At 40.3% G+C, this 14,920-nt stretch overlaps 1 protein-coding gene across 3 annotated transcripts in view; it reads left to right on the plus strand.

Annotated features, from left to right (window-relative positions):
• The window catches only part of Ctnna2 (catenin alpha 2), a 1,084,017-nt gene that overhangs the window by 310,103 nt on the left and 758,994 nt on the right, over positions 1-14,920 (plus strand). For all 3 annotated transcript variants that reach the window (XM_032906324.1, XM_032906321.1, XM_032906322.1), the window contains 2 exons: positions 3,769-3,888; positions 8,096-8,362. In XM_032906324.1, the coding sequence (XP_032762215.1) occupies positions 3,769-3,888; positions 8,096-8,362 (387 nt within the window). The remainder of the gene's footprint in view (positions 1-3,768; positions 3,889-8,095; positions 8,363-14,920) is intronic.

Raw genomic sequence — 14,920 nt, forward strand, 5'->3', positions numbered from 1 at the left:
AGGTACATACCTATTTATTTTTTGTCTATACACCCACCCATCCATGAATCCATGTTTCGGTAAACCTACTCTTTTCATCCCTCTTATCACGAACATTGACAGATAGACTCAGAGATCAGACTTTGTTTCCCATTGCCCCCATTTCTGTGGAATGTTTTGAGCAGGGATTATTCATCAAAACCCTAATAGGTGAAATTTCAGATCCTTCTAGGATTCAAGCCAAATATGACTCAATCAGCCTAAATATGAACATAAAGTGGAATTTTTCCCTCAAAATTACTTCATTGAATTATAAGCTTCATAATTATTATAAATTCTAAAGGGCATATGGATTCTTCAAAGAAAACCAATAAGAAGAAAAATATGTATAACACAATGAAATAAATATTCTAAATTGGGCTGTCTAAGAACTGGTAAGAATCCTGGGGTATAGTATTAGAAAACCATTCCTGGATTTAACACCCTCTGTGATAATTATTCTGTTCTATCCCTGAAACCAGATTTTAATGTTCCAAGTAAAGATTTACTTCTTATACAAGCAGCAGGGACACCCAGGATGCCAAGAGGGTCCACTCCACGGAGCTGATGATGGCAAAGTTTAAATGATTATAAATCTATTAAAAACGAGAGGCATTGCTGACTCATTATTACATAGAGTTGAGGCACAAGCTTCTCATTAACCTATGGCAGTCTGTTAAACAGGCCATTCCATGCAATAAAATGTGATTTGTTTTGGATACTTAAGAAAATTCTACACAGCAGCCTCTGTTCACCTGTGCTTCATTCTTTTCCTGGGGTGTTATTAGGGTCTGGGTAGAAAAGAAAAATATGTGGCTCTGATGAGGTTAATTATCATTTTACATGTTTATAATGAGAAAGGCAATTATGTAGAATTGCCATTGATAAAAATGAAAATCTATTTTATATATGTTTTAGTGGTCAGATTGAAGAACCTGCTGGTACGCATTCATTACTGTGGAAAATTGGTTCCCTCCCTGCCAGCTTTCCCTTACTGAATGAGGTGCCTGTCTGTCGGGTGAAGTGAAAAACTCCATCACACCTGTGGGATAATAGGCTTCTGATATTCGTTATCACTGGCTTATGTGCTGTATGTTGTCCCCTACCCAGCGACACTTGATCAGTATTGTGTCTCAGTCACCTCTATGAGAGAGCACCGAGCTTAAACAGAGCACAGGTTCCATTATTCAAAATGGAACATCCCTTCTGGTCATCTTTTTCCTCATTTGTATCTCAATATTATCAAACCACAGCCTGTTGTATACACTGTGACTTGACGATAAAACATCCCTACAGCCCGCCAGCATTCCGTTCTAGGTTTCCTCAATTTCCCATCCATCTTTAAGAATCCTGAGCCTCTCTCAGGAGCCTTCATTTGCCCCAACTTCTATACCTGGCTCTTATTACATTTTTTTAACAATTATTTTTTACTTAGTATACAAGATTATGTGTTTCATTGTGACTCACCCATACAATGGATCACTAACCTTCATTTTCATTTTGCAACTACCCTGCCAGATTGGCCTCCTATGTTTCCTAACATGCATTCATTAAGTTTCATGTTCCCTCTTCCCTTGCCCATGCTCCTTTTGACATTTTCTTTCTACCATTGTCATGTGTGTGTGTGTGTGTGTGTGTGTGTATGTGTGTGCATAAATGTGCATATATATGACTAGTAGGCCAGTGAATAACCTGGAAAATATGGGTCTTTATCGTCTTATGTCTGGGTTGTTCCCTGGGTATATGACCAATGAACTCTAAGTCAACACCTACAGAGATCTATACCCACGCTTACGGGGGAACCAGTCCCGATGTCAATCAACAGATGAGGGCATAAAGAAAATGCAAGTACATGCACAAAATAGAATTTTACTCATGTGCAGAGATGAATGAAATTGCATTTGCAAGGAAATATGTGGAGCTGCATATTTTCTGTTCATATAAAATAAAGCAGACATCCTTTATATTTAAAACTGTTTGAGTTGGTAAAAAGTACTTTTCTGTGGCTTATTCACTTACAGATGTGTTCTTATTTAGCTGTTTCCATTGATTTGTACAAAGATGCCACTACACAATGATTTTGTAGATGATCTAGCATAGTATTTCTTTTGTTTTTAAATAGTTATTGATAATTTTGTCAATATATATAAAGTATATATAATATATTTTATCACGTACACCTTTTCCATCATCTCTTGTCTCCCTCACAATGGACACTCCTTCCTAACTAACCCCGGTTCTACTGTCATGATGACATTCTTAATGAATATGTCTGACTCACTGAGTTTCAATTTGTTCGCATGGACCTATTGAGGGGCCAATATTCGTCTGAGACTGCAGTTTACCAGTGCATATGCAAATGATGAAAACCTTTCTCCTTCTCCAGCAGCCTTTGGCTGCCTGCCAAGAAGAGAACAGGCCTCTTGAGTCCCTTCTTTCCCTCATGGAGAAAGATAAGCAGGCCTGACCTTGGTCAGGAATTGCAGATGCTATGTCATGTTTTAAAGGCAGCAGAGCTCCTTCCAATCTTTGAGGCCTTACATTCTTTCTCTCTTCCCTCCTGCAATGTTCTCTGGACCTTAGGATTGTAATGTGGTTGTCTTGGTTAAGACCAGCCAACCAATATCCACCTATTCTCAGCACTTCATTTGACTTCACAGGAAATACTTCTCTCCCTCTCCCTCTCTCTTTCCCTCTCCCTACCTCCCTCCCCCCCCCCCTCTCTCTCTCTCTCTCTCTCTCTCTCTCTCTCTCTCTCTCTCACACACACACACACACACACACAATATTTGTATTGAAATTGATAGTTCACATCCACTGGAACTAAAGAAAAGACCACTGCGCTGGCTGTGGGAACCCAGAGGCACACACATCATTAGTTTGCTATGGTTGCTGTCATTCAGACCTTTCTACTCCCATGCCGCTCAACTGGACACCACCTGCAAGTGACAACAGAATTTGAATGCCACTTGCTTCCAGATGTGTGCTGTCTCCTGTTTACATGATAATGCCAAAGTCTATAACCTCAGCCTGACTTCTTGATTTAGAGGCCTTGACAAGAGTGGTTGAAAATTATGTCTTTCCATCCAAATTTTTCAACAGCACAGGAGTTTCTGCATCCTGGGAGAGCTGGAAGGATTTGTTTTAAAATTCTATACCTTTCTTTGTGTGTGTGTGTGTGTGTGTGTGTGTGTGTGTGTGTGTGTGTGCTTTGTCCGTGGCATTTCTACTTCACAGTGGAAGTCTATATTTCTTATCATAGTCATAATTCAATAAAATATAGTTTAGAGTGGCTTTATTGTGTGCTTTAGGAGTTCAGCCTCTAGTTTGAGTTACATAACATACACTGTAAATATTTATTCATCTTTAAAGTTGTGTAGGTGGATTTACAGAAAGGCATGTGAATTCAGGTACCTGTAGCTTCCAGAGGTCCCAGGTCCCCTAAAACAGGAGTTATAGGTGTTTGTGAGATGCCCAGTGTGTGTGTGTGTGTGTGTGTGTGTGTGTGTGTGTGTGTGTGTGTGTGCATTAGAGCAGTATATGCTGTTTACTCCCAACTCATCTACCAGGGCCCTGTTCTGTAAATATTGGAAAATGTTCATTTGACTACATGTGACTATTACATATGCGTTCACCTCCTGTTCCAATAGGAATACATACTCGTGCTTTCTTTACAAGTTGCCATTTATAGCTTGTTTAATATTTAAATACAATATTCTAATTAAAAAGCTGTGTATTTTTCTATTTCAGGTCGAGGAGGCCTTGGAAGCAGTCAAAAACGCTACAAATGAACAAGACCTTGCAAACCGCTTTAAAGAGTTTGGAAAAGAGATGGTGAAACTGAACTATGTAGCGGCAAGACGACAACAGGTGGGAAATTTTGAAAATGTTGCTGGGGATGGGCAAATCTAAGTTACTATGGTTCTGAACAAGTTGTTTCTACTTGCAATTAAATGCTCCAAGAACCTAACATCTAAAAAGCTTTCCTGCTTTGGCCCTTGGTGCCGCCACATGGGGACTCAGGTATTGTCTGGTTGCTGCCTATAAATCACAGACCACACTTTTCACTTTTGAGATCAGGCTTCCACTCTCACTGCACTAGCATGAAGAGCTCCAGGTCAAATGAAAAGAAAGCAGCCTGGGCTGTGGTGTTGTACACTCTCTGGTTACCACTGTTTCCTCCCAAACCAAATCTCTTTTCTGTGTACACCAGAAGACGTTTCCCAGGATGCACCGCACAGGCTGCCATCTTTGATAAAGGAGAGGAAGGAGGCATGGACAGGGTGAGGGGAAGAGTAGTTTAGGGAGGGAAAGAGGAGGGAAGAAAGGACACAGGTGGCAAACAGCTGCAGTGATGGAGATGGATAACCTAGGATCTCCCCATAGCCCCTCTGTTGGGAGGCAGACCCCTCAGTTCTCGCTGTCCATGGGTGCCTTTGGAATTGCAGTTCCAAAGAATATGATTTTATTATTACACAAAGTAAAGCCAAAAATCCCCCTGTATGTGGGAGCATGTCCTCAGCAGTACCCACAACTGCTTCCCAGAATTCACACCATACTGTCTTTCCCACGTTCTAGTCCAAACAAGAGTTGATCATCTGCTCTATGCTTGACTGAAGTAATACTGGAACTACAAATGTCCCATAAGCAGCCGACACTTATACAGGATTTTAGTTTGTGTAATTGTCTTTAATTTTACCTGAATAAGTCTTTGTTGTTTGCTGTCTGTTCAGTGTTAGTCCACTGGGTAATTGCTTTTAAGTGTATGTTTTTATGGAGGTCGGGAGTAACTACATGCCTTTTTCTCAGTGAAACAACTGGATGTAGTACTTGGATATCAAAGCGCTGATGGAGAGTCAGGGGAGCAGGAAGTTATATAGAAATGCATGTGGTATCTGGTCTTGTTATAGAGTCTGGTCTGTTATTGGGAGCATGTTGTTTAAGTCCAGTATCCATGTCTAAGATTTCCATTTTAGCATCATTCTAAATACTTTGCTGAAATAGAAGCAAACCTGAAGAGACCAGTGGGAGGGTAGAAGTGGACTGGGTAGAATAGAACAGTAGTCTCCATTATCGAGAAACAATGAAGGTGAATGAAACATATAGGGAGAAAAAGTGTTTTGAAGGACTGTTTGTTTCAAAGGTGAGAAGTAAGAAGTTATTTCTCCACCAGTGAAATGAACCAGTTCAAGCCAAGTTAGAGTGTATAAAAGCAGGTTTGTCATGAAACTGCTTTCAGGGTGGGCAAGTTCACTGGTCTCAAGAAAGTGGCCAGGGAAGTCGCCATGGGGAGGGAGACAGAGAGGAGGGAAAAGATAAAGAGAGAAAGCAGATAGGTAGAGAAAGGGAGAGAAAGAGAAGGAGTGAGAGAGATGAAAAATGTCTAGATTCCATAGGGAAGTGTGCCTGGGGGAAGGGCAGCCCAGGCCCTGGGTTGGAATGTCCTGGGTTTGGAGCAGGGTATGTCAGGTAGTAACTGAGAGATTCTGGGAGAACCTAGAGGCCAGGTCTGCTTTGGTATGTAAAATGTTCACCTAAGCCAGTTGTCCTGCATCTGAAACCCAGTATATGATTGACAGCAAGGAGTTTCCGTCCAAGCTCTGGTGTAAGCAAATGAGTAGAAGGCAGTAGTTTGATTGACATGAAGAAGATTGAAAAGGTCCCAATTAGGGTTAGAAATCAATTTCTGACCTTTACAGGCACAGATTTGATATGCTTAAGACATCCACTCTGAAGCTTCAGGTGAGAGGAAAGTATCAGGCTGGAGAATGAAACAGAGCCAGTCAGTGAGGAGCTCTAATAAATACACCTCACTCAGTTTGTCTCAAAAAAAAAAACAAAAACCCCAAAAAACAAAAAAAAACCCACCTTATTCCTAATTACCTGATAATTCAGATTCCTTCTGTAAAACTTAGCAAAAATAATTAAAACCCACAAAATGTACACTGCTCAGTTCAGCGTGTGGCCTGCCCTCCCTCGTTTTGACATAATCATTACTGTGAGTGATTACTCTTGAGTGGTCATTTGTGCACTGCATTGTTTAGTTTCATCTTTTCCCCCTTGGTCTCGATCAAGGTCAGGAATCAAGTATTCTAGGCAAATGCTCAATCAACATTTACCGCACAGTTAGTATATTTAAACAACAACTTAAGGAGCTCCTAACCAATGGATAGTGGCTGCTGATGCCCTCTTTGGGCATGCAGTTGTATATGCAGATAGAGCACTCATACACAGAAAATATATAAATAATTAAACAGTCTAAGAACAACAACAACAAAAAACTTGTCACAGAATGGATATGCAAAAATGACTGTTGCAATAGTTGCTCAGTGCTTCCTAATTGAACATTTGATGAATTCCAGTCTCATGAGAAAAAAATATTGTCTTAAATATCTCTGTGACACATTTTTACCCTGATTACTGAAGATATTTTAATTTCTATACATATACATTATAGATGCAAGTGCATGTATATACAACTACATACATTTATATGTATATACATACACACATAATATGCATGTACACTCAGGAATAGACATTATAGCTTGAATATTGGATAGTGAGCGAGCTGGCAATTCATGGGATTCTGCTAATTCTATAGCTCACACCATTGGGGAAGTTTTTGGATCATTGCTGACCGCAGAGACTACATTGTAATATTGCAATATTTGCCACCCTGGGGGCTCAAATAATCCCTTGTAGAGACCATGTTTGCTGGCATGCATTTAACCATGTTTGAAAAAAATAGAGAGCATAGTTTAGTTAGTTGTTATTTACTGTATCCTGGTATTGACTACTCTAGATGCCACATGTTCTTTTCTCAGAATCGTTTTACCCATAAAGAATAAAAGAGCTGTTATTTACTCAAGACCATCTATGTTTTACCTACAAAATGAGCAAATACAGAGTCCACCTGTGGATCAAATATTTACTGATGTTTGACAGTTGAGAGACTATTCAGCCAGTCATACTTAGTTGACAAACCTACTTGGCTCTCAGCTAACAGCCACTCCTTTAGCATTTCCAGGAATGATGAGCACAATGTCTCAGATGTGCTTATAAAAGCTGAAAGACAGGCAAATCCCCAAGTGGTTTTCATTTGAGAAAAACAGATCACTGCTGGCCTATTACTTTTCTAGTCTTTAAATTTGATGTTTTATGGGGCTAGTAAAATGGTCTTACAGTTAAGAGTACTTGAGACTCTTCAGAGGACCTGAGTTCAGATCTCAATACTCATGTCAGATGACTCCAAACAGCTTGCAACGATAGTAACTGTAGCTAAAGGATTCAGTCCCCTTTTCTGCTCTCGAAATGCACTAATAAATATCACTTACACACAAGACACAACATGTACTACACATCCAGAGAGAAGTAAATCTTTAAGATGATGACTGACTTGCCATTGGAGACAGTTAGGTTAAAGAAACCTCCTGTAAGTAGTAGTGAGAAGAAGCCGACACAAGAAGCAATAATGAGCGTTGCTGCCTTGTTTGTAAGTATGCGGCACGTAAACAGAAGCAAGCATGCTACTAGGGTCTGATTTCAAGTTTCCGTCTGCTGAGAACAAATCCGGTGGTTCCTACCATTTACGTACCTCTGTGGTGTCCCGGAGTTTACAGTCTTTCAGCAATGTTAGTTTCTTAAATGCCTCAGAGTTGGCAGATCCACTGCTGATGACCGAAGAGTCAGCACTAGACCAAGATGGACATGGCCCACAGCTGGCATGAGCAATCCTACGTAGAAGTGAAGCATCCTTACAAGGTCTCTTTAGTGATACCTGATGAATACTGATGATAGGGTACCCAGTCAGATGGAAGAAGGCATCTGAATGGGTCGGTTAGAAACTGAGCCAGGAAGGTAGACTCTGTCATATGGCAGTATAAGTTGGACGGCAGCTATTACCTTAGACATGTCACAAAGAAAGAGCTGTTTCTATGTAACTCTGGCAGCTAGAAATAATACAAGGGAGAAAGGTGTTTCTAAAATCCTTGATGTATCCATAAGCCTGGGGTTCTAAGTCTCCTTGTAAGTACTTGCCTGCAAGCCTTACGTGTACGTTCCGTGTTTTCCACAGGAGCTGAAGGACCCTCACTGTAGGGATGAAATGGCTGCTGCCCGAGGAGCCCTGAAGAAGAATGCCACCATGCTGTACACAGCCTCCCAAGCCTTCCTCCGCCACCCAGATGTTGCAGCTACAAGAGCCAACCGAGATTATGTATTCAAACAAGTCCAGGAGGCCATAGCTGGAATCTCCAGTGCTGCTCAGGCCACCTCGCCCACCGACGAAGCCAAAGGCCACACAGGCATCGGCGAGCTGGCTGCAGCCCTGAATGAATTTGATGTAAGCACCAGGCTCATACATGCAGAGTGTACACTTATCACACGTGTACATATATATGTTATATATTATATATATTATAGTATACATATATGTGTACATAATGAATACCATCATAGCATATATCGATTTGATGCTCTTAGAATTTTTTGACAGGAAGATAAACTATATGTTGTGTATTCCTGTTATTGGAAATCTAAAATATTGGCAGAGCCTAGTATACTAATCTTTAAAGAATATAGAAATCACGTTTAAATGGGCCGGACTCTTCATCCAAGTCACCCAGATGATCAGTTTCATTATGAAGAAGACAAGCATTGCAAGCAGCTAGGCTTAGATTGCATTCATACCGTTTCTCGGTGGAAAAATGCCCTTCATAGCTTCTGTTTAAGTCAGTGACAATCAAACCCCATTACCTTAAACCCCACCTAAAAATGTAATCTTTGAGTGCCCTTCTCAGGAGTGCCAGTTGCAAATCCCATAAAAGACAATCCCCTGCATCGGTTCCTGCTGATGAACTATTCTAAAAGGGGACACAGTAGGATGGAGACTTAAGTCTAGCCATGTAAGTGCATGAGAGTGTGCAGCCAGCAGCAGCTAAGGATGACAGTACATCTCCAAGATCCAGATGAGGATGGACTCAACTGTGTGGGGTTTATTCTCTGTCATGGGATCCTGCATAAGCTGTAAAAGATAAGAAAACTTGTAAATACCCAGGCTCTGCATTCATTGGTATTTTGTTCCTCAGTGGAGAGAGGAAGTGGTAAAAGAAATAAAACAGAATTTACAGGAGGGAAAGAAAGAAAGAAAGGAAGGAAGGAAGGAAGGAAGGAAGGAAGGAAGAAAGGAAGGAAAGAAAGAATAAAGGAAGGAAGAAAGGAAGGAAGGAAGAAAGGAAGAATGAAAGGAAAAACTGTGTTACTTAGAAGTTGCTTAGAAATATAGTTTTTTTTCCATTCTTCGGGGATTGAAATGAGCTTTTGACAAGAAATGCCTAGGTAGTGGCAAGAAGAGAGGAACTTGAGGAAAGCAACTGGTGCCCACGGTGAGATGGAGAATATAATAGAGGAATAATTATCATAGTGTGTATTCTGGGCATTCTGAGATATTTTCTTCTCTTAAACACCGTCTGTGAATGTTTATAGGCACTCACTCTTATGCATTTACACATATTTATAAGTGCATACATTGAACTCACACGGTATCGTGACTTGATAAGATTTTTCAAAAGCACTTATTTTTTATTCTTGTGTGTGTGTGTGTGTGTGTGCGTGTGTGTGTGTGTCTATTTGAGAGAAGGGGAGGGAGGGAGAGGAGAGAGAGAGAGAGAGAGAGAGAGAGAGAGAGAGAGAGAGAGAGAGAACACCTGCAGAAGCCAGAGGCATTGGATCCCCTGAAGCCAGTTACAGGTACTTGTGAGCCACCCACCCAGAGTGCTGATAACCTACCTTGGTCACTCTACAAGTGCAGCATTTTTTTCCTGCTGATTTCTCTAGCCCATTATCAGATTTTCTGTAATAATTAAATTTGAATTTGATAATAAATTTGGTAATGCATTTATTACACAAGTGGAGACTGAGTATTATCTAATTTTATGCTCAACCCTTCAGCAGGAAACTCGCAAAGTATTGAAAAGAATAGTGTTTACAAAACTTTCACAAAACTTAATAAAACTGTTCACCTGATCTTTTTAATTATTTACATTTTCATACATTCCCTAAAAATACACAAAATATAGGTGTGTAGTGCCAGTAGAATAGATTTTTCTTTACTAGAGGGCCGACCACTCCACGGTGAGAACATCCGTGAAATAGAGCTGACTCTTTCAATACTGCCCAGGCAAGAGCAGTAAGAATGCTGACAGAATGTTCAAGCTCTTTTTTTCCTTTGGATTAGGAAAAAATAAAACCATATATTAAGAAGAAAAAGAGTAGATCATGCATTCAGACACTAAAGCATGCTACTCTGATATTTTAACTTAAACACATATTGAAACAAAAATATCACTCACCTTTAAAATAGTAAAAATCACAAATAATCTAAAATGCGAAAGTATTCTTAAAATATGGCAGTTACAAAATGTAGCTCAGAATGGATGCATTTCTTAGCCAGTATTTTAAAATTTTTTTAGTTATTTTATTTATTTCCATTTCAAATGTTACCCTCTTCCCAGTTTCCCCACCCCAAAGCCCCCTATCCCACCCCATCCCCTTGCATTTCTGAGGATGGTCCCTCACTCCCCCACCCACCCACTTCTGCCGCACCACCCTAACATTCCCCTACACTGGGGCATCTAGCCTTCACAGGACCAAGGGCCTCCTTTCCCATTGATGCCCAAAGGCCATCCTTTACTACATATGTGGCTGTCTCCAGATAGGGCAGTCTCTGGATGGCCTTTCCTACATTCTCTGCTCCACACTTTGTCCATGTATTTCCTTTAGACAGGAGCAATCCTGGGTTAAAAATTTTGGAGATGGGTGGGTAGCCCTATCTCTAAACCAGGAGATGTGCCTAACCTCTCGATATGGTCTCACCGGTTCTCTCTCACATGTTTATCTCATCCTTTTTATTACATAACGATTAATTTTGTTTAGAATAGTAAGCAGTGAAAAGTGGTGGGAAGATAGTTTTCCAGGGAAGAGAACAGAACTCCCTGACAGCAGCCTCGGCAGCTGCTGCCACCTTCTGTCCAATAGTGGGATGGCTCCAACTTCCTTTCCCTTAAGTTCCAGACAGGTTTGAGTAACTTTCACTAGTAAGCATAGCACTTGAAGCATCACTGTAGTATTGCAAAAGGCTTCAGATTAGTACAATCAAATTTGAGGTCATTTAGCAAGACTCAAATTGGGAGTATGTCCACACCTTAAACATTTAAGATCTTTCATTTACCACAACACTGCCCTTTCTTGTAGGGTGCACACGCCTTTGGGGAATTAGACAAGTGCACAGTCCAAAGTATACTGACTAATTTACTGATTTAGTTTTCCTAGTTCAATGAGTTATGTATTAATTCTTTTCACTAAATATATTATGTGCTAAACAAAGCAAATTTGCTTTATGTTAATGATTTATACAAACCAGTACTTTATTATTAAAAGTTATTTGTTTGCAAGCAAAGAAAATTACATAGCACATTACCCAATGTTTAACAATTTATTTTCAAAAACTAACAGAAATTAACATGTGTAGCAGTAAGAGCTGCAATCAAGAACAACAGCTGTCATTGGTCTGGATCCCAAACAGCTATTCCCCAGTAAATGAAATTTGATTTCAGAACTTTCTGGCTAGCAGTGGTGTTACTATAAAATTTTAAAGAAATATACTACCGCTAGTTTCTTGTAGGTTTTCAATCATTTCTTATGTCAGCAAACCCAGATTCCTTAATATTTGAAATGCTTTCATTAAAAATAATAGGTTGCTGTCTTTATGGAAACAATTAAAAATGGAGTGGAGAGTTTGTTTGGTCTCTGTTATTCCCTAAGTATTCCAACCTAAAGGCATCTTCCCTAAAACCTACATGCTATTTCCAAAATGCCTATGTCAGCCTCCTATAACTGTAACAAAATCCTTGAAATAATCACCATAAAAAGAAGGAACGTCCGAGGCAATCAAAATTTCTCAGATGTTAAGATTACCTGTTCTACTCTCATAGGACAAAGTTATTTCCTAGTACCCACGTCAGGGGCTCACCACTGCCTATCACTCCAACTCCAGGGGACCTAAAGATCTTCTGGACATTGTGATATCCACACCTATAAACACACACACACACACACACACACACACACACACACACACACACACACACACTAAAAGCAAACTTTATTATTTCACAAAAGCAAAGACGGAATGTGTTGGCTCTCACTTTCAGAGGTCTTAGTTCAAGGCTAATTGGATTCTTGTTATGAACCATAATGAGGAAGTTAAGTATAGCATGAACCCATGGTTGTACCAAAAGTTCACCTCAGCGTGGTAAGTGATAAATAGAGTTGAGAGACCCAATATCCCTTTAAGGAAGAGTCCAAGAGCTCCCATCAGCACTGCAGCTGAGGTCCAAACCTTGAACACAGTCTTTAAAGGACACTTATCCAAATAATACACAGATACTTAAACAAACGTCATTTCACCGAATGGAAAACTCCAAAGTCCTGTTGCCGACTTTTCTGGCAATATAAGCTTGCTGATAAATGACCCAATGGCTACCGAATACAGCAACAGTTTACACAAAATCTCTGCGCTGCTCAAGTGGAAAGATCTGCGTGAATACAAGGTAGAGATTTCTTTCTGTATTTCTCTTGTCCTTCAATTGAATTGGAGACATAATTTGTATCCATAAACTGTCCACAGCTTCTGCCTGCCACCTCTGCTCCGTCCACTCCCATGCTGGGACTCTGCCCAAATGATTTTCAACACCATCATCACTCATAAAGTCAAGCATGCCTTCCTAGGTTCTTAACGATTCCACTTTGGTACTGACCGTGGATCATCCTGTTTTGTATCATGACTGCCATACGGTATAAGACACATGTCTGCAGTGGGGAGTAGAGGCAATCTGTTCTAAGTCACATGGAACTGAGTTGTTACCTTAACATCCCAAGTCTACGTAATTTATCCTCCTTATAGGATTTCATATCCATGTTTTCCTTTTTCGATTTTCCTTCTTGTTTTCACTTTTGTGGTTCTTTTTCAGCATTTTTAAAATTCTTATGAAACTCTAATTAGTTTTCCTGCCTTGTAGTTCAAGGGATGTGAGTGCTGGGGACTGAGTATCAGCAATAGTGACAGATCAGCAGGACATGACCTAAGCTAGGTATTGTGCTGCTATTGTCCTCTGGGAGAGCACAGAGTTGTAGTAGTCCCTGATCAAAGCCTATTCCCCCTGTGGGCTTATCTCAATGGACATGCATTATTATCTAGATCTAAAATATATCCATAGAAACAATGCAGGGTTTCTACCATAGAAGCCCTTACAGGGCACAGAGAAGAGATTTCTGGGTATCTGTGACTATTCAGAACTCCAGGTTAAGTTTTAGAGAATGTGAGTTCTAAGGCAATTTCAGTACAGAATGGAAATTCTCTTTAAGTTAGCTCAAATGCATAACTGTAACAGTATCTTTTGAAAGTGACAAAAGAAGTTAAGAGCCTTTGAATAGTGAAGTAATCCTCTTTTGCCTCATTTCAAAGACCAAATGGATGTCTGTCCTGTGAGCATTCTGGTCCCATTAGGAGCTGTGAACCAGAGCTCTGGACAAATCATGGATTCTCTGAATCCCTAGACTTGGGGGATGTACAACCACAAAGAAAGGTGAATGGATTTCCATGGAGACAGGAATTTTTACAATAAGCTCCTTTTCTAGTCTCTTCTTGGTTATATCCTTTCATTTCTCATGGCAACCAGCTTGATTCATTACTAGGAGGCTTCCTCACTACATATATTCTTTGACATCATTCTGGGGACATCTGGGAAGCCCCACATTAAGTGGTGGAGATCCTTAATTGGCCTTGTTCTAATTAAGTTACAGAAGAATGAAGATAGAAAAGAACAGAAGGACCCATCCAAATACTTTAAGTGCGCTCCTGAGGGAAATGCAAGCTGCAGCTAACTGTTCAAAAGCAATTAGCAACGTAGAGGACAAATGCATAAAAACGAAAGCCAGGAGCAAACCTAGGACCATGCCCTATTGGGATTCCTATTGCATGCCGTTGAGAATTCCTAAACTAGCCAGGGCCAGAGTTTATAGCCCCTTGGAGGACTGGACCATCCATAGAAACATCTGTAAATCCGTGGAATAGAGGATTAACTGAACCACTCAAAAGTCTGAGTTTCTTTAGGCTTCTTCAGTAAAGATCTCTGAGGTCAGGGATGTAAGCCCATAACCTAACTTAATCTAGACAGTTGGCTAAGGGATTTTTCTCTCTGAATAATGCCAATATTCAATATACAATTGCTGTTATCATGCCTGTTTTTCTTTATCAGTAACTTTTAATCACATTCTCCGATATTTGCCCATCAAATGAATGGTCGTCATTAAGGCCCCATATGGTTCTGGGACCCTGAAGCAAGTGCAGGACTTGGATTGGGGAGCCTTGGTTCTTTCTCCTAGCTCTACAGATAACTTGTGCAATCCCAGGTACTAGGGTATCATATCTTGTTTAGTGTAAAGTTTAACTATCAGAGAGCTTAGATCTTTCATGTAGTATATGAACAAGGCACAAAAGAGAGACATACCATTGAAGGTATGAAGGGCATAAAAGAAAAAATGGTTACTCAGTAAACACGGGTACTACAGAACATTAAGCATTTATGTCATTGTATGCACCTGGATGCAAAATGTGCTCTCAAATTGTGTGTGTGTGTGTGTGTGTGTGTGTGTGTGTGTGTGTTGTTGTTGTTGTTGTTGTTGTTTTTTCAGTAGCACGCAGATGGCTGAAGAGGGTATCAGATCCCCTGGAGCTGGATTAGAGGTATTTGGGAACTGTCTCATAGGAATGCAGGGGTCTGAACTCCGGTGCTCTGTAAGAACAAGTGCTTTAACCACTGAGTTGCTGCCATCTCTCCAA

The sequence above is a fragment of the Rattus rattus genome, chromosome 6 (genome assembly GCF_011064425.1).
Source record: "Rattus rattus isolate New Zealand chromosome 6, Rrattus_CSIRO_v1, whole genome shotgun sequence".
NCBI classification, from domain to species: domain Eukaryota; kingdom Metazoa; phylum Chordata; class Mammalia; order Rodentia; family Muridae; genus Rattus; species Rattus rattus.